Source organism: Orbicella franksi, chromosome 2 (genome assembly GCF_964199315.1).
Source record: "Orbicella franksi chromosome 2, jaOrbFran1.1, whole genome shotgun sequence".
Classification (NCBI taxonomy): Eukaryota; Metazoa; Cnidaria; class Anthozoa; order Scleractinia; family Merulinidae; genus Orbicella; species Orbicella franksi.
In genome coordinates, this window is record NC_138146.1 from 9,471,359 (window position 1) to 9,491,723 (window position 20,365).

The 20,365-nt window shown below is 39.1% G+C and overlaps 1 protein-coding gene across 2 annotated transcripts; it reads left to right on the top strand.

The window, feature by feature from the left end:
• Positions 1 to 3,159: 3,159 nt before the first annotated feature.
• LOC145480033 (pleckstrin homology domain-containing family A member 4-like) lies at positions 3,160 to 19,036 on the top strand. Of its 2 annotated transcripts, XM_081458528.1 has the most exons (5): positions 3,160 to 3,231; positions 13,644 to 13,795; positions 13,959 to 14,058; positions 17,869 to 17,980; positions 18,251 to 19,036. In XM_081458528.1, the coding sequence occupies exons 2-5, from the start codon at positions 13,672 to 13,674 to the stop codon at positions 18,311 to 18,313; spliced, it is 399 nt and encodes a 132-aa protein (XP_081314654.1). In that variant the 5' UTR covers positions 3,160 to 3,231; positions 13,644 to 13,671; the 3' UTR covers positions 18,314 to 19,036. The 2 variants fall into 2 exon arrangements, with proteins under 2 accessions (XP_081314654.1, XP_081314653.1); XM_081458527.1 differs by lacking the exon at positions 3,160 to 3,231 and having other exon boundaries at positions 13,451 to 13,795.
• Positions 19,037 to 20,365: the final 1,329 nt, after the last annotated feature.

The following is a 20,365-nucleotide window of genomic DNA, read 5'->3' on the forward strand; positions in this document are numbered from 1 at the left end:
ACGAAACCTACGTCCTACAACGAGACGATTGAGATTGTTGAGGCTACGAACTGGTGAACTAGCTATCTATTTGTGGATTTTAATAAAAACACACGCACGACGGAGGTCGTAATCCGGCCGTGTTTCTCAACGGCCATTCCGAATAGAGAATTGTTCTATTCTTTGAGCTTCGTTTTTGAAGAACTACCGACGGAGATTGTGGTGAAAGAAAAAAGAATGCGCTTGTCAGTCAACCGAAACGCAAACTACAAAAACTCGAGAACTTCCACGTTATTAGCGTACGTAAAATGGACATTTCATTCAAAATAACAGTGAAGTAGAAATGTATTTATTTTAGTGATACTATACTGAACCTCTTTTCAAGATCCTGGCCTAGATTACAACGCAGCGAGCTCGACTGGCGACTCACACTTCGAAATGGAAAAAAAAATATATCTACAACGCAGCCGTCCAAATCGTAGCTAGGCTCCGAATTGTAATGCTAGATGATACAGTTCTTTCGCTTAAAAATCTTGTCCAGTTTTGATGAATTATGAATCACAAATAACCCAAAAATGTTATAACAGCCCTCGAATCTCAGTCAAAAGTCTCTTGATTGTTTTAGCCCGATTTGCGCGGTCGTGAACATAGTAATCACATGTTCAAACGCTTATAGAAACGCAGGGATTTTATAAATCGAGATAATTTTTTCCCTGAAGTAATCAAGGAAACTAGTAGATTTTATTAAAGGAATAAGAATTCTTGGGGTTAGTGGCACTTTAAGGGCAATACCAGGGGTAAGAAAGGAATACAGGAAACTGAAATTTATGAAATTTAGTTCTCAATGCAAATAATAAACAATACATGAGTAATAATACATGAGAAACAATAATAATAATAATAATGATAATGATAATGATAATGATTGTAATAATAATTAGCTATAAAAAATTGCGAAAAAACTTTTCTTAAAAACATTTAAGAATTTTTTTAAAAAGGTTAAAAATACACGACGTTCTCAGGCGTCAGTATCAAGTGAAAAAAAAAAAAACAGTATGAATATTCTATAGATACAAGAAAAACAACAGTTCACTGAAAAGAAGTAACATAAAAATATGCTACAAGCACATCACGTGCGAGTAAAAACTTAATCCAATCACAGCATGTGAGTCCTAGGTGTACATTAGCTACACTAAAAACAAAGGATAAACATACGAAATGCGTGCAAAATACTCTACACAACCCTCCAAAACTTGGAGATATGCCGTATAATTACAACGCATAACTATCTTATCCTTAAATTCAAATCACACATGCTGGAGAAAATAAGCGTTATAGCCATCATAGAAAACACAGTGTCAAGCTGTGTACAATAGGATCGAAGACTTTGTGCTCATCATTCGCTGGTGGCAAAACTACCAATCACAATCAAAAATTCTCGATCCGCCGAACGAGTATACTGATACCAAAAAAATATGCCAGGTGCGGAGTGTTACCGAGCATTGGTCTCTACCACTCCCTGTTATCGGCAACTGATGAGATCCAGAAGGATCGAAACCGCGGTATTGCCTGATCGACAAGGCTACGAGCCTCCTAACAAAACAGGGACTATCAACAGTCTCAAGAGAACCTGACAACATCGCAAATAAAAGCAATGGCAACCACAACGTGGAGCTGGTTGAGCAATCATAGGAAGAACTCCAAAATTTAGAGCTTTTTGCCTGAACAAAACCACACAATATCATAAACAACACGCAAAACAGTCCACAGACTTGCGCGTGAACATCTATATTAGCAGTTCCAGAACGGACAAACTGGAAGGACAAAAAGCTCGATGAAATTGATGCAAGAAACATAAGAACGTCGATCTAAGACAGACTTACGGCTTTCCACAAGAAAGCTACACCTATCTCTGGCGAGGCCGGACAAAGACAAATATGACACCCGTGATAAGAAGCAGCGTAACTTGCAACAGTTAATCAAACAGCCGGGCCCGGCGTAATAATACAAAGTGCAAGTAACCAACATTTTCACGAAATATTTCAAACTTTGTCCCTCCAGAGCTAATATTTAGAGAATTTAAAACATATCTTGCAATACAAATGAGCCAAAAAAACTAGCACGTGGCAAAAAACAGAGGTGTCAAACTCTACAAATTGCACGCGGATAACAGCGGAAACCACGCAGACCTATGACCTCTAACGGCTCTACTCTGGTTAAATGTCCTCCTAAAAACAGGATTATTGCTAAGCGAAATATTCAAAGATCCCCCTATCGTACCATACAAAAGGGGCAGGTCCTCAAAGATATACTAGTTCGAGCAAAACTCTCAAAGCGGCTATCACGTGGATAGGAATTGTGTAGGCCTGTCACCACATAGTTATCATTGTTAATTCGGCCGATTTAAGGTTGATAAGGCTATTTTGGAGTCATGAGTCACACAAGGCCATTTCGATAATTTTATATAGTTATTTTTATGTAGGGTCATTTGCCCGCATGCTGATATTGATCAAACTCATGATATGACAATAGTAATAATAATAATAATAATAATAATAATAATAAGAGAAAAAGCACTATTCATATACTAAAGTTTTGATGAAAATAAAAATATTAAAAGATCCTAAAAAACTAATAGGCCAATTCCGATGTATTAAAATTCTAACTTGGCTCTGAAGCTTAGGGGAATAAAACAAAAGAACTGAATCGCATCAAGGATGTGGGGTGAATGATAAAAAACCAGTTTACCACTAACAGCTGAGATTTTTTCCTTCTGAAGTAGCATCGCGCAGGATTTCCACACATTACTGTGTAGGAAAACAGTGGCTTAACGATTCTAAATTTAGCCTGGAGAATAAAACGTACCTGATCTACACAAGCGGGCAAAACAGAAACTGCGGGCTTTCCTTCATGTCCTCGCCTCTAGACCAAGAAACATTACACGAAATGTTAACAGAAGTTTGATTTCTAATTCTCGTTTCGTCTTTTTCTTTTTAGTAGACGGATTCACAGTGTTAACTTACTCAGTCATTGAATTTTGAGCCGTGCTCAGTAATCTAAGAAAGTTGCCGGATGATGGCATTGAAAGAAATTACCATGCATTTACATTTGCGAAGATATGTTAATGCATCGAACGAAAGCAGTTGCTTGTCGATCATCACTTAGCTCACACGGAAATGGATTCCGCTGAAGCAGGAGCCCGTCATGAAGCCAATATTCAGGGAAATTGATTACTCGTCTCAGTTTAAACCGGTAAGGACGTTGTAAAAATAAGATTAGTCGAATTTATTTCCAAAACAGCCATATATAAATTCTACGTGAAGGAATTAGGAAACGGCCGGAATGAAAACAAGCTACACAAGCACTTTCATGTCCTTAGATAAATATATTGTGCTTGTGGATTGCCTATCATCTATTATATCGTCATAGTTTGTTTCTTTTCAGTTCGTATGATACTTCTTCTATGCTTGCTACCTATACTAACACTAACTCAGACTGTAAAATACTCCAAGACATGTTCATGAGTTTATTGCACAGTGTGCGAAATCATTACATAATACTATTGCAGGTCGATAGTAAATGATTTGTGAGTCACATCTCAAACATTAGTAACCGGTATAACTTCCTGGTTATCAATAAACCGCGATGCCATTTTATAAGTAAAAGAGAATTTACGACTTTGCTTTACTCATTCACCTTGAATGCAAATAGATACTGACGAGGCATCTGAACAGGGCAGGTTGAAATTATTAGAGATTCTTTGTTTCTGAGTAGTCGTTTGTACGGGGAAGATATGCCGGAGTACGGTGTACTCAAATATTCAAGTTTTTAAGGTGATACCAATTTTTGCGCGGTAGATCTGTAAATGCAAATGCTGCAGAAATTCACTCTTCAATGGGTAGCGTTGTCAGTGACTCGCCGCTTCGGCCTAGTTTTGGTTTTCTCTCATTCCTTCCTTCCTTCCTTCCTTCCTTCCTTCATTATTATTATTAATTAAAAGAAAAAGCTAAAACTTCACTTCCCCACCCTTTCTCGAAGATTCAACAGAGTTGTAGATACTGTGTTCATCTAGCGCTACGTTAAACTGTGCATCGATCAAAAGGAAATTAACAAATGCGGCAAATTTTTGGTGGCCAAAACACTGCAGTAAATGGAATTACAGGACATTCACCCGTAATAATTCAGTATTTTCATGGGATATGGCTATTTCACCGACTGAAAGAGAACTGGGGAAGGGAATATATATATTTAGTATCACCCAACTAGTGGACTAATGCAAATCCTGCATTTTAATTGGCTACGCTACCAGAGGACTATTAGTAACAGTCCTCGAGTAGCGAAATCGGCGCAATCGAGCGTGACGCTTTCTTTCGTTTTATTCCCAAATAAATATTTCTTCAACTTGCATTTGCTAACTTTATTATTGCCTGTCCGACTAGTTGGGTGATACTAAAACCATTAGACCCTTCGCCCTCAAGGACCATGGGTCAATAGCCCATTCATGTAGGGCCATGGGTCAATAGACCCGTAGCCCTTGCGGGCTACGGGTCTAATTGTTAATATTTACTTTATAAAAAAAAGAGGGACTCCTTTGAGTTATTTCGGTTGATTAAAAAATTCTGATCTGTAATTAATGGAAACACAGCAGTTTTGAGACTAAAAAAAGGATTGTGCAATATTCATAAAAAGCGGCTGGGGCGATCCCACTTCTGAATTGCTACGTAGAATTAATTATCAGGGCATTAATTTTGGTTACAATTCCAATCTCTCGTTAAGAGGAGTACACTTGTCAGCAATTAGGATACAGCTTAGCCCTAAACGAATAGAAATTAAATTTCAAATGATTATTTCATGCCGTGTCGTCCCTCTGCTTAGAAAAGAGCAAGAAAAATACTTTTATCTTCAGCAAAAATAAGACAAAACAGAAAAGGGAAAAAGGAAATAATCATTTGCATCGGATTTGAACCAGTGACCAGATGAGACAAATACTAAGCTTCTTCGCCCTACCAACTGACCTGTCGGATGAATACATGACGTAATTAATAATAGATTTAGCGAAACCTGAAAGCGGAGCTCCGCAGTTATTTATTTGGATGTTGTTAACACTTAAAAAAATCCAACATGTGAGGCAAATTTTGGACGATTTTGTAGTTTCGGCGAGAAATTGCACGGCCTCCGCGTTCAATTACATTGTAATGCATTAAAAAAAATAAGCATTAAATTGGGCTGAATTGTATGCACTGCATAAATCGACGTGTAAGAAGAAGCAAGAAAGGGTGTGTGGCCCAACGCATGCCACGCCAACTTGCACGAACGTTTTCTATAGAATTGTTGATCAGCAGAGCTTTATGATGGTGTGATGTGTGGTGTGGTCTTTTCCTCGAAAACCGAGGGAAAGAACGCAAAACAAGTAAGCGTGCGAGCGTGACTGTGAGCGTGACGTGGGAGCGACGAGCGGCGATGCCGCGAGCCGCTAGCAGCGGTCTTCCGACGCCCACGCTTCTAGCGGCTCGCTGCATCGTTGCTCGCACGTAACGCTCACAGTCATGAGTCACGCTCGCACGCTTACTTGTTTTGCGTTCATCCCCACGGATTTTCGAGGAAGAGAAGAGACCGCTCGCAATCTTGATGATGTGATAATGAAAACAAAAATTGAGCCTTATAGATTCATGGGCAGATTTCAGGGGAACCTAAGAGACATTAATTCGCCTTATTATATGGCCAGCTCCGTGAGAGGGCAAGATGAATCAAATCCTGCGCTGCGATTGGCTACCAGAGCGGGCAAGATGGAGCTATCTTGCCCGCTCGGGACTACCTGCCGTGTCCCGCAAGAAAAATTTTCCCGAAATCCACTAAAATAAATCCTTTATTGACCAAGCTTGTTCGGTCAAGATGGCCGGATATTGGCCTCGTTCCTTTTTGCGAGTTTATGGACCTCGACTCCGTCTCTGTCCATACACAGGCAAAAAAGGAGCTTGGCCAATATCCAGCCATCTTGACCTCACACTTGGTCAATAACCCATATATTTTATGGCAAGCTTATAGCCCTGGAAAATATGTTGGATTCAACCATTTTGATCAGAGTTTTCAGGTCTCAAGTGAGTTTTCCTCTTTATTAGGTATCGAAAAAATTCATGCTCAGTTAGAAACATGTCAGATTATGAAAGTGTACACGAAAGATCTACAAGATCCGCAACAGAAAAATTCGAAGTTGAACGCCATGAAATGTTGACACAAGAATAGATACTTTCTTGAAAAGATTAAGAGGTGAGCCATCTGATATTTTTCATTATTGACAGTGGTAGGCTTTAGGGTTGATTACAGTTTTACAGTGTAAGTAAGCGTATTTTCTACTAGATTTTTGATGCGGTCAGTGTAAAACGAAGACTGGGGACCGCAGGGTACAGGCTAAAACGCAGACTGGGGGTAAACTGGAGATTGCAGAGTAACTGAATGATGTTACTATTTCCACCATTAAGACCTAACCGTAAACAGGCTAACTGGAGCATTTTTTGGGCTAACGTAAGGGATATCCAGGCTAACTGGAGTGATATTCAGTCTAACCGGAGCACGACCCAGCTGACCGGAGTGCAGTCTTTCACTACAATTAGCCTGAATAATCATGTTTAAGATCAGCGCCCGATACTATTGTTATAAAACGATATATATGAAGTCTGTAGTCTGCAGTCTGCATTTTACTCTCGGTCTGCATTTTGCCCCGGTCTGCAGTCCGCAGTCTGCATCTTACACTGACGTTTTCAATTTGATTGCCAGCAAAGTGGAAGTAAAATCCGAACATCTTTGTACATTACTAAATTACATAGGCCATCAAAGAATATTCGATCTTACAGTCATTCCCATGGCCCTTTCATAAAATAACCACAGAATCATTCAAATATATAGAACAGCTAAATTGTTGGAATTTTGTAAGCAGTACCATCAGTACAGAGTAAATGATGCAGTGCATAAATTAGTATCTTTAGAACATATGGAAAAAGAGGCTACTCCCATATACGATGTGCTTAAATGCTGGGTGTTAAAGTTCAAAATATCATGAGTAATCAAATTTCTGTAGGTGCCAGGTTAGAATCTAGTTGTAGTTTATAACAAATTATGTGGCTATTACGTTAGTTACAGTAATTTAATAGAATAATTTTGAATAATTAATTTGTTTATTTATTTATTTATTCATTTATTTATTTAAATAATATTTATTTATTTATTTATATTCTGTTTGCAAATGCTAAAATGGTTACAATTTAGTGGTTCTATTTGACACACAAATCTTACAAAGGGCATGCAGGTTGTGGTTTCACTAGATAGTACAAAGGTAACCGGAGTTTTGGGAATATCATTCCTGATTTGTACTATCCTTGTCAGCAAAAGCTTATACTAACTAAGTGTTGCTTGAATAAAACAATAACAACAACCCTCAATCATTCTGTAATCATTGCAGGCTTTGTTAGATTTACTTTCTAAAGTCTTCTTCATTTTTGGACTATTTGTATTTGGGCCAATGTAAATTAACGTACGTTTAGTCCCTAAAAAGGCCAATCACTGCTATAAGATTGTGCATGGTACCTATGCAGTTATTGGAGAGCCTTACAGTCAATCTCACAAAACCGTGAACGCGTAAAATATGTCTGGAATGTTTATTGTGTTATAACCAATCACGAGCGAGATCTTCAACCACAGAAACCACAGAAACAGATGAGTTTCTATCGATCACGAAACAAATTTGTTTCGTGACCGGTCTCAAAATAAATCCTTTATTTCGGTTGTCACCACGGGCTATTTAAGAGCAGCTTCACCTAAACATCAACTAGACTTGGAAATAGCGAAAAAATCGAATCCCACAAACTAAATACTGGATGTGGCTCTTGATACAAAAGGATAGCAATTACTTAGACTTTCAGTAATATATAAAGACAGAGGGTTTATCTTGGGACAAAGCGAAAACCAAAACTATAATCATGTATTTATAATACATCCGTGTTCTGTGGTTTCTGTGGTTGAAGATCTCACTCGAGATTGGTTATCACACAATAAACATTCCAGACATATTTTAGGTGTTCACGGTTTCGTGAGGTTGACTGAAATAAGTATTTCTTTGCAAAATACTGTTTCCTGTGCTTTAAGAATGCATTATTGGGATACTTTGCTTGAACCCCTAACAAGTAAGCTGTTTGTGGTATTTCTGTGTTATGTAGTTTTGACTTGCAGGAGTCACAACCAGATTAAGTATTTTGGTAAATTATATTCCATACTTGCCGCATCAGCAGGCCTAGTGCAATACTAATCATCCACTCGACATTTGTATAGGTAATCAAATGATTTCGAGTGCAATTTGGAATAAATAAGCACAAGTAAATTTTTCTAAGACTACAAAAAGTTGCACGAGCCCGTAGGGGGAGTGCAATTTGTAGTCTTTGAAAAATTTACTTGTGCTTATTTATTCCAAATTGCACTCGAAATCATTTGATTACCTATACAAATGTCGAGTGGATGATTAGTTGAGTGGATGATTGTCCGCCATTTCGTTTGTCCTAGCTCAATTTTGTCGAAGCTGTCAATCATTTTTAATTTAAATGTTTTGCACTCAATTTCGCCGTTTTGCACTCAATTTCACTTTTTTGAACTGGTGAAATTGCACTGCTCGCTGATTTGGGATTATTTGACGTGTTCTCAGCCAATCAGACTGCAGAAATTGTTGCTTGTATATTATTACAACAACAACTACAACAACAACAACAACAACAAAACCGAGGAAAACTACATAAAGACAATATGCATATCACTACACCTGAATCAAACGAAAAATGACAGAAATGTTACAGAAAATTCGTTAAGATTAATTATCATTCCAGTTAAAGCCAAGAAATGCCGGGATTTAGAAGTCGGAAAACGTCCAAAATCTCAAAGACTAACGGTGTTCAAGTTTAATAATTATTCGCGCTAAATCGTAATTTAAACATTATTTTTGACGGCTTTGCAGTTCTTTTTTCGGCCGTAGCTGTACCAGTCTTTTACAAATAACCTTAAAAGAAATTCAACCAAACATTTCATTAAACCCAATACACCGAATGCAAATATGGCGGACCACTCGGTCGGCGCCCGGGACGAGTCGCATGAAAGCGAGGCTAGTCAGGCTTTGATGTTTTGTTTTGACAATGCTTCCCCAGAAAAGTCTTGCTTCGTCGTCGATCTGGTCTGTTTTATTTAGCTGTGGCTACGAGCTGCTGTGTTTCTGAACGCCACGAGAAGGGATATAAATTTTCCACCGTTCGCCTCTTAAGCTTAGGGATCGATGCAATTCGTTGAGACGAAGGAAAGGAGTTCACGATCGCTGCAGGAACTTAAGTTTGTTCGCTACATTTCACATTAGAAGATCTTAGCAAAATCGTATAAATGACGAGCTTATGTGGTGTCTGGTGGTGTTTCAACATGATTTACATGGTCAGTACCTTCCCCAAAGTAAAGAAAAGCTCCTCTTGAAAACATCCTCTGTCTCAAAGGAAGAAGTTGACTTCGCGTCCACTCGCACGGGATTGGACGAAACAAATATTACGGTGTAATAACCAAGCGAATGAACTTCAACTGTCCCCATCATTGTATCCAGTGAATGCTTTGAGCCAAATGAGAAGGACTTGGAGCTAAATGCGGTCGCTTACACATTTTCTAAGATCTTCCAGCCTGAACTAACAAACTTTAACAGTTCCTTCGGCGATCGTGAACTACTTTCCTTCATCTGTTTTCCCTGAGAGGCGACCGCGGAAACAAACAAAAAAAAAAAACACTTTCTCTGCTGTGGAAGATTTCAATTCCTTCTGGTAACATCCAGGAACACAACAACTCATAGGGAGGGCGAAACAAAAACAGACCAGATCGATGACGAAGCAAGACTTTTTTGTCAAAACAAAACATCAAAGCCTAACTAGCCTCGCTTGAATGCGACTCGTCCCGGGCGCCAACCGAACGGTCCGCCATATTTGCATTCGGTGTATGAATTAAACAAACAAAACGAGGAAGTCTCCATAATTTCTAAACGCAGTATGCATGACAATATACGAGTGTCAAAAGCTGACAAAGGTAGCAAATCGATGGTTTCCCTTTTTCCAAAACAGAAGAAGAAATTATAGTAGTCTACGGAGCGGCTGTCCCTAGTAACACAAAGAAAGCTTTAAAACTCGCTGGGCAGTATTTATAATTATTATATGGACTGGGAACTACCGAGTTCACGAATTTGATTGGCTGAAATCGATATTGACCGCGGTCTAGATTTTCCCATCTAGACCGACATCTAGACCGGTTTCATTTTGCGTTGAAAAGGAGGCAAACTAAAATACAAAAATGTTCACCGTTTTCTTTTATTTCCTTCCCAATCATTTATGGAAGTGCCAAAAAGCCTGATGACAAAAAAAAAAAAAAAGTAAAGAGGACGAGCAAATTTCGGCAGGTTTAAATTAAGCTCATTTCCGTTTGCAAGCAAAATGTCAGCAAACCAGTTACATTAAACGAATTAAAATTTTCTTCTTTGCCATATAATAAACATCTTATTAACCGAGCTAAGTCGGTCTGTATGGGAGAATCTTGACCTCGGTCGTGTGTACAGACCTCACTGCGTTCGGTATGTACTCACGACCTCGGTCAAGATTCTCCCATACAGACCTCCTGCTCGGTTAATAAGAGCTAAATACAGTTTTATTACTTTTAGACGTGAGGTTATCGGTATACGGCGAAAAACGACAGAAAACTAAACTTATTTGTTTACAATATGCAACTTTACATTCCACAACGACTCTAGTCTTATTGTTTGAAATTTATCAAATTCCTCCCAGTATGGTTCCAAATCAGATAATCAGAGAGACTCCTATTGAAGCTTTCGAATCTCTTTACGGTGGCCAATTTACATTATCAACCCAGTTGACAAAACCAAATTATCATAAATCATGACCGTGACGTTGTTTGGATATCTGATCTTAATTAGCACAGATTTTTTACGATTTTATTTCTCCGTTTTCTCCTTAGTTTTAGTTTGGATTGAGAAGATATATCAAAAACTCAATACAGTGTTTGACCACATTTCCAGACACCTCGAAGTTCGTCAAAAATACTCCGCTGCGCCTCGTATTTTCAACCGCTCTTCTCGGTGTTTGGAAACGTGGTCAAACACAGACTTTCGTTTTGATATATTACTTAACTTATAAGCTTATCTCGCGGAAGCAACGAGATAATTTCTATGGAAAACGCGAAAGTTTCTACGTAACAAAGTCGCTTACCGCAATTTGGCAGTTCAGTTTGAATCCTATAGGCAGAAACTTCCAGCAAATGTTGCGAAGACTGAACTGAACTGAACTAATCTTTTCGATAGATCAACGAATCAACCACTTTTTCCCGCTGTGATTTTTCCTCTAAACACACGAAACACGTTTGATTTCTCTTGTTGAGCACCTGATAAAATCATGTGACTTCTTTAGTCTTCTGAGTCAATTTTTCGGGTGTTTCAGTCCTTTTCTATAGCACTCGTTCGCTCTGCCTCACGGCATTGTTTGGTATTATTTCACCTCCTTCCTCTAGCCCTAACTCGATCTAATTCACAGCATTGTTCAGTACTATCTCGCCTCCTTTCTAGCCCTGGCCCGCTCTTTCGCGATCTTCTTCACCACTTCTTTGGCTGTTAACCCTTGCTCTCTGCCCTTCTCTTTCACGTTCAGCTCTGCTTCAGTTAAGCCCTATCTTGAAAACGTTAGATCAACCGTACCTCTCCGATCGTTTGTTGACATAACAAATAGAAATGTGTTTTTTTTCTGACTTTTCTGAAAAATCCCGCCAAAAAGATAGCATTCCATAGCTTCCTCGTGAGGGCTACCTCGAGACGCCACTCCCCCTCCCCTAGAGTCTTTAAGGACGGACGGATGTTCGCTCGCTCGTACGCTGACATTATAACCAAATTTTCTCGGCTTGATGGGTGCCAATTTTCCTTACCCATGGTGTTTCGCTGGCACGATTCGCGCGCTGAAGCTCCGCTGTTAGAGAGTCTAAGCATGACGTTCACGGCAGACGACAAACGGCTAAGATTACTTCTGAATTTTTATTCTTTTCTTTTAATCCTTAAATAAATCACACAAAAAATAGACAAATGTCTCCTACTATTCACCGCAAATACAAATATTATCACTCTATTGTATAGACAGCTGAAGATAGATGGCAAAAGTTTCATTTTTGCCGTTTGCCGTTTGACGTAACGTCATGCTTGATATCTCTATTAGCTGTTTAACAGTTATGCATAGAGAGGGACCGCATAGAGACCCTTTTCCCTTTAGGGGAAATTTTTCTTCCGGAACACGGCGGGTAGTCCCGAGCGGGCAAGACAGCTCCATCTTGCCCGCTCGGGTAGCCAATCACAGCGCAGGATTTGATTCATTTTGCCTGCTCACGGAGCTAGCCATATAATAAAGTCTCATATTGGCGCTGAATATTTAATTGTATTAAGTTTATGTGGATCTTGTTTGTGTAATTATGTATTTATTAGCCTACATATATCTACAGGTCAATAGGAGTAATGTGATCTCTTTCGCTACGGTGCGTTAAAGTACCACGATAATAAAGCAGGATTGATTTCAGAGTAGCAAACAAAATGCTGTTTTTTTTTTTTACTATTGTGACTTACTCTACTTAATTTCACATCAAAAAAGCTAATACGTCATGTTATGCAGCTGGACATGTACATTTGAAAAGTGTCAGCAAAAGTGAAAAGAACAAAAATTGCTGTTTTGTTTTGTTTTTTAAATTTAACAAAACACGTTACAATGCAGACCGGCTTGCACACTTTGAATCCGCTATTAAGTTAGCCATTTACTTGTCTTACAATAAACAAAGGAACGGTTTCCACACAGAGTAAAACTTGGTGTGTGACCCTTAGATTGTTCAATAACTCTTTGCACAATAATCTTATTCGTAACAAAGTCTAAAAATTATAAGTAAGGCTTAACCCAACCATTTGGAATCCTTTTCTTAGCAGAATATAATAGTTGAGAAGAGTTTTTTTTTATTCTCTGCAAGGTCATAACCGTACAGTACACTTGCAACATCAACAAAAATAACAACAACAACCTTTTTACTCGTTTCACCAGCTAGCCAATCACAAAGGACACAGGCAATATAGTGAACTAATCAAAACTCGAAGTAATTACATGTAGCTGACGTGAAGTTGGGGAAAACGAGTGCGAACGAGACACGATTGGTTTTTCTTCTGATTGGATCAAAAAGTGGTGCGAGTTTTTTAAGCCAATCGCGTAGCGTAGTGCGTGCAACACCAATTACATTTCGACACTCAAATAAAAACCTCTCCCACAATTTACTTTAATTTAATAAGAGTTCGAGTTCCTGCCTTGCGGAGTTTATATAACCTCGCCCAGAAAGATAAATTGACGTTTCTTTGTCTTCGGTCCTCTTCCATTTCGCTGTTTAACTTTTTCAAATCTTTATTTCGTACAATTTTTGTGCTTCAATTATGAATATGCTTAAAGATAGGGTTACAGTGTTACCTTGCTACATTCGGCAAAACTTTGTGCCTCTCTTCACTTATGTTGGAAAGCTAAGCCGAGAAAGTACATCTGTTTTGTCATCCCAGTCTGACTGATTGAACTTTATATCGTTGACAGAAAATTGCAAGGCAGACAACCAAATAAAATGGCTGAAACCATTGAAACCTTTGCAAACATTTCTGCTCAGGACTTGCTTAGAAGTGGGTTTAGATATTATGGCTGGGTCAGGAAAGCAGACTCAACTGGAATTAGAAAGATGTTGCACATGTGTAAGTATATTACAGTAGAGGCAAAAACAAGAAGAATCATAGTACAAAGACGCCATGGTTTGGAACGCAAAAGGATTTTTTCGTCAGAACAAATCGGATTGGAAACTAACGTAATATTAATCTTAAGCTAAGTCGCTTGTATATAGTGTGTTTCTCATTGTAGGGCCCTGGCGCTTCATGGTCCTAAGTTCTGGTTGTCTCTACATGTATGAAGACTCCCAAGATAAGAATTTTTGCGAAAAAATCCCACTCTCGAGATACAGGTATTTATTTTATGTTTTTATGTTCCAATTGTGTTGTAAGGTCTTCGCTAGAAAAAAATGGTTGTAATCCTTTGGATCACACAATCTAAGTTAGACAAAGAGGGGACATTCTGCCGTTTTGAGCAACTCAGTCTCTCTCAATGAGCACATTGATCATTCGGCAGAATTCAGGACATGGTACTTCTCCTTCTAGGAGAATACAGCCTGCCCTCAAGTGAACGATGGAAAAATGTGAAGAATGCTACCCAGTCTGTTGCACTTTACGCCTTTGAGAAGAGACAAGGATTCCAACAGAAAGATTGGTATGATTCCAACACTGCAGGACAAGCCATCTCCAGAATCAATCAACGCCCTAACGTCTGCCAGAGGTGGCGTGCAGACACAGGAATGTCAAGGGTGCAAGAAATCTATTGGCTCTATTGTCAACAAAAGAGGCTCTTTAAGATCCAAGTTGGGAGTGGCCATCAGTGACAAGGCTAAACAACTAGATTGATGGGTTGACCACTTCTCTGACCTGTATGTGCATATTGATTGTTTTGGTTTTCTTTTGTTTTTATTCAAACGGAAGACCGTCGTCGTTATTTTGGCCTGATGCTGATACCACGTACCCTCCGTCCTTTGTTAACATTATTAGTGAGGATTGGTTTTGTTTTGGCGAATTTTTTCAGTGGTCCGCCACAGGCCTCGAACAATTTAGTGATTCTCTATACAACTGCGTTCAAGATGAGTAATACATTAGCCGATGAAATTGAAGTCTAAAGCATAGATAACTCTACAACGCAAAGTGTAAGGCAAAAACCTAAACTCAGTGCTGTTAGTGGTTAGTTAAAATTTAAGAGCCGCTGCCAGTAAATATGGAGAACTTGGCGACAGGAGCGAAAATTCGAATTTTCTTTTATTGCGTCAAAAAGACTCTTTTGGTGAACCACTTTCAGAAATATACTTTAAAGATTCCAACGAGTTCATATTTTGGTGAAATCTAGGAAAGTTCCAAATATACCACTTGATCAACCAAGATGGTTGATGGAATTTATGCAACGTTGAGCATTTTCAGCAGGCCAGTACAGAAAGAAAAAAACTTGCCTTGATTTCATATTCGCACAGTTTGTAATTTACGCTTTGATAATTTCTGTGAGCTAAACATCATCTTGAAGTAAATATGCTTTGCCTACTTTTTGGCCGTTTGAAAAACACAACTATCACGGTTTAATCTACAAAACAAATTTCAACTGATTTGAGAGGTTTGTAACTCTTCACTCTGCCCTCTCTGAGGGCCCCAAGTTTATCAGTAACTTAAGTTACTGTCACGGGTCACCCTCATTAAATAAAGTCTTTCACTTCACTTCACTTCTAGTATACGAATGTCTCGATAAGCAAAAGGTTCTAGAAAAAGACCTATGTTGTGGGTATACGATATCTAAATGGCTAGTTTGGCCTGTGAAAATTAAGCGCCCTAGACGAAAAACCATGAAGGGCATTTTGACCAATTGCGCCATTTTTAAATGACCGAGCGAAAACTTCGATTTCGCAGTCATCTTAATAAACATAATTCGACATTTGTCATAACACAAGCATTTCTTAGACATCGTGTATTGTACACTAAAGCAGTAAATTTGAGCATACCTCAGAATAAGCCTTGGTTATAGATGACACAGTCTTCTAGAATTCGGCCAGAGAAGACCACTTGACTTGTGACGGGTCATCAAGTTATGAACAGTAGTTTCACAATTCAAAATCGCCCTATAAAATTTGACAGATAAGCCAGAGAAACTTCCGCTACTTCTTTCTTGACCATTTTTCCTCACTGTGTATCTTTTCCTAGACAAGTAATAAGTAACGATGGCTTTTCTCCATTTATTCACCAACGTTGCTAAAATTTCGAATGCAGGACTACGTTTCTCCTTGAAGGCCGACAGTTGCCAAAATCGTCTGCTCGGGCCGATTTCTAGAAGACTGTGTTATCTATAGCAAAGGCTTATTCTAAGGTAATGATTTAAATTATTGTTTAATAAGGTGTACAATACACGATGTCTAAGAATAATTTGTGTTATGACACATGTCGAATTGTGTCTATAAAGAGGACTTCGAAATCCAAGTTTTCACTTGGCCGTCTAAAAATGGCGCAATTGGTCAAAATGCCCTTCATAGTTTTTCTTATAGCACGCTTAATTTTCACGGGCCAAACTAACCATTTAGTTATGGTATTCCCATGGCATTGGACGTTTTTTGGAGCCTTTTATTTGCTGAGATGTTTGTATACTAGAAAAGTTATCACCCTGTCAAATCAGTTGAAATTTAGTTTGCAAATTAAATTGTGATAGTCGTATTTTTCAAACGGCCAAAAAGTAGACAAAACACATTTACTTCAAGATGATGTTTAGCTCACAGAAATTATCAAAGCGTAAATTACAAACTGTGCGAATATGAAATCAAGGCAAGTTTTTTCTTTCTGTACTGGCCTGCTGAAAATGCTCAACGTTGCATAAATTCCATCAACCATCTTGGTTGATCAAGTGGTATATTTGGAACTTTCCTAGATTTCACCAAAATATGAACTCGTTGGAATCTTTAAAGTATATTTCTGAAAGTGGTTCACCAAAAGAGTCTTTTTGACGCAATAAAAGAAAATTCGAATTTTCGCTCCTGTCGCCAAGTTCTCCATATTTACTGGCAGCGGCTCTTAAATTTTAACTAACCACTAACAGCACTGAGTTTAGGTTTTTGCCTTACACTTTGCGTTGTAGAGTTATCTATGCTTTAGACTTCAATTTCATCGGCTAATGTATTACTCATCTTGAACGCAGTTGTATAGAGAATCACTAAATTGTTCGAGGCCTGTGGCGGACCACTGAAAAAATTCGCCAAAACAAAACCAATCCTCACTAATAATGTTAACAAAGGACGGAGGGTACGTGGTATCAGCATCAGGCCAAAATAACGACGACGGTCTTCCGTTTGAATAAAAACAAAAGAAAACCAAAACAATCAATATGCACATACAGGTCAGAGAAGTGGTCAACCCATCAATCTAGTTGTTTAGCCTTGTCACTGATGGCCACTCCCAACTTGGATCTTAAAGAGCCTCTTTTGTTGACAATAGAGCCAATAGATTTCTTGCACTCTTGACATTCCTGTGTCTGCACGCCACCTCTGGCAGACGTTAGGGCGTTGATTGATTCTGGAGATGGCTTGTCCTGCAGTGTTGGAATCATACCAATCTTTCTGTTGGAATCCTTGTCTCTTCTCAAAGGCGTAAAGTGCAACAGACTGGGTAGCATTCTTCACATTTTTCCATCGTTCACTTGAGGGCAGGCTGTATTCTCCTAGAAGGAGAAGTACCATGTCCTGAATTCTGCCGAATGATCAACGTGCTCATTGAGAGAGACTGAGTTGCTCAAAACGGCAGAATGTCCCCTCTTTGTCTAGCTTAGCTTGTGTGATCCAAAGGATTGGCAATACCAGAACGTCTGGCACCAAGGTTGACTGCAACAGCTGGCAGAAAGTGTTGAGTACAGAACTCGACTACCTATGGGGCTACACTCCAGACTTTTTGATAGGGTTGTTTTCCTTAGCCTTTCCCGAACCAGTGCCACAACACAAGCCATTGGTGCTGCTTTAATATAGCTGAGAACACAAAGTGACAGTTTTTCATTCACGGGATAGAGTAAGGGGCTATAAAGTTACTCTATTGTTAATTCATTTGCCATTACTTCCGTCAAAGAGTAAGTTCTAATTTACAGACTGAAAAAGAATGTTAAATCACTTTGGATTTTGCGAAGAAACGTAACTGTCGTAAATTTTCCTCCGTAGGGTTTGTGATGCTCAGGAAGTCAGCAAATATGCGTGGACTTTTAAACTGATACATGAGTCGTATGGAGGGAAACCACTGTTTTTTGCCGTGGATTGGGAGCTTGATCTAAAGGTAAGTCTATTTTTGAACAGGTGTGGGTAAAACGGTGTCAAATTCCCATAGTAGAGAGTATGTCTCCCATCCAGTTCAATACGAGATTTGGTAACACACTATAAATCCAATAAATTAGATAAAAGTGGAGAAGCAGGGACTGGAATCACCGGATTGTATTTGTGGTTCCCTTTTAATATCGAATAGCATTGTAAGTTGAGGGCATTCTAGGAGCAGGGAAAGGGTAATACCTTTAATTTGAAGAAACTATTAATCATGTTTTACTCACAGCAGCAGTGGGAAGAAGTAATAACTGAAGAAAAGAACATCTTATGCCCTCTAGCATCGGGGTAAGTCAAATGCTTTAATGGTGGATTACCTTGTTTATACTAAACTAAAATGGCATCATAGTCAAATTATAGATGGGTCCACTAGATTGTTCAATTTAAAAGGACAAAAACAGAGTAACACGACTTATCCATACTGTTGTCATTTATATAATCAAGCTCATTTAACGTATGAAAATAATTAGTGGAAACTGGGATTTCCACCCAAATCAAAGCCTCCTTCGCAGACGCGCTTCGGGCTCGTCGCACAATCTTTCCTTCCCCACGAACGTCTGCTGAAACCGATAGCTATTTAGATAGCCTAATCACAGCTCCCTTCCAAATTTTGGAGGGACAATCTGGACCTTACGAAATTTACCAAGAGACGTCAAGAAACAAAATAGTGGATACAAGTGGGGCGGCCTTTCGAGGAGCGTTTGAGTTCAAAGACATTCTTTTGGGTAGTTCCTTTGAAATGTCAAAGACCTACGGGAAATCTGTAGTTTGAAATTGAAGAAATGATAGCAAGACATCAGAATAGTAGCGTAGCCCTCCAACGAGTGAGTGAGATATTTACAAAAGTCTGTTCAAATCCTCCGCCAGAAGCTATGGTTTATTTCACAGGAGAGAAGACGATGTACTTGTACGTGTATACCGTAAATCCTCGAATTAGCGCTGCCCTCGAATAAGCTTCCCCTTCGGATAAGCGCCCCTCCTATCGGCCGAAATTTGAAATAAGCGCACAGTGCCCTCCTCCCCTACCCCCATTTTGTGGACGAGTGATGAGACAACTGAAAGGTTGTGTAGTTTTCGTCATGTAGTATTAGATTTGTACTTTGTTTCAGTTTGTGAACACGTTTATTGAACACGTTGAACACATTAAGTACTAACGGTGCCGCGATTTAAACTTTAGGATCAGCTTTTTATGTCAATAAACAGCTTTTGTTGTTGTTTACTCGCAGATGATATATTAAAAAATCATGTCAGGCTACGATTTGGGAAAAATTAAATAAGCGCCCCCCGTCTCATCCTAAATTTGAAATAAGAGCCCCGGACGCTAATTCGAAGATTTACTGTATCTACTTACTCGGACAGAGTACGAAAAATTGCTTATTTATTTTTTAATCATTGCTGTTTCTTTCGAAATGACATGCAGCAGAGTGTGTGAGAAGTATTTTCCCTGTAGAGCCTATTGGCTTTTTATTACGTCATGACCTGGCGCTGATTAACTCCACAGTATTTGCCACGTGATCTCCAACTGATCTTTACGAACAAAGGGTAAGGATGTGTCGTTTGTTTCAGCAGTGTTCGTGGCGGAGGAGCTCTGTCGTGCCATAATTATAACGTACAACTTCAGCATAGGAGCTTCTACACATCAATTACTGTCGACTTTATGCCCCTCAGCCCCTTAGGGCCTAAAATGGGTTTTGTGGCCAATTTTTACAGAGATCTTAAGACGACTGTTCAATTAGCCAAGGTTGAGCTTAAATAAAAGCATCTTGCCCGATAAAAAAATGGTTACCTAGGTTATCTAATATGTGTCACATTTATAATCAGGGCAGAGGAAACACAGGGACTCACCACAGCTTCACCGAGTACTCAGCCAAATCCGTGCGAACGTGCCCCTGCACCTTTGCCTGCGGAACCTCACACTTACGTTAACGTACCGTTTAACCCCCTGAACGTTAATCCAGTACCACTCCAGGGACCTAAAACGACAGGGCCACCAGTACATTCTCGCCTTTCGGGCTCAGTCAACAAATCAAAACCAGCACGGCCACCAAAGCAGTCGCCCTCAGTTCCCCCATTTGCAAGACCACAAAAACAACCCACAAATAAAGGGCCACCCATAAAGCCTCGTCCACATTTCTCCAATCCACCATCGAGAGGAAGACTACGAAAAAACAACTCAGAAACTTGTCTAGCACAGGAACGATTCGATGATGTATTGGAGCAATTTACTTCACATTCACGAAGACCCTTAATTGCAGAGGAACAAGGTAATGCTCATTGAAACCACCTCATCGTGTCTTGTATTATCTGTTTAACTAGAAATACGTAAATCTACATTTATTTATTT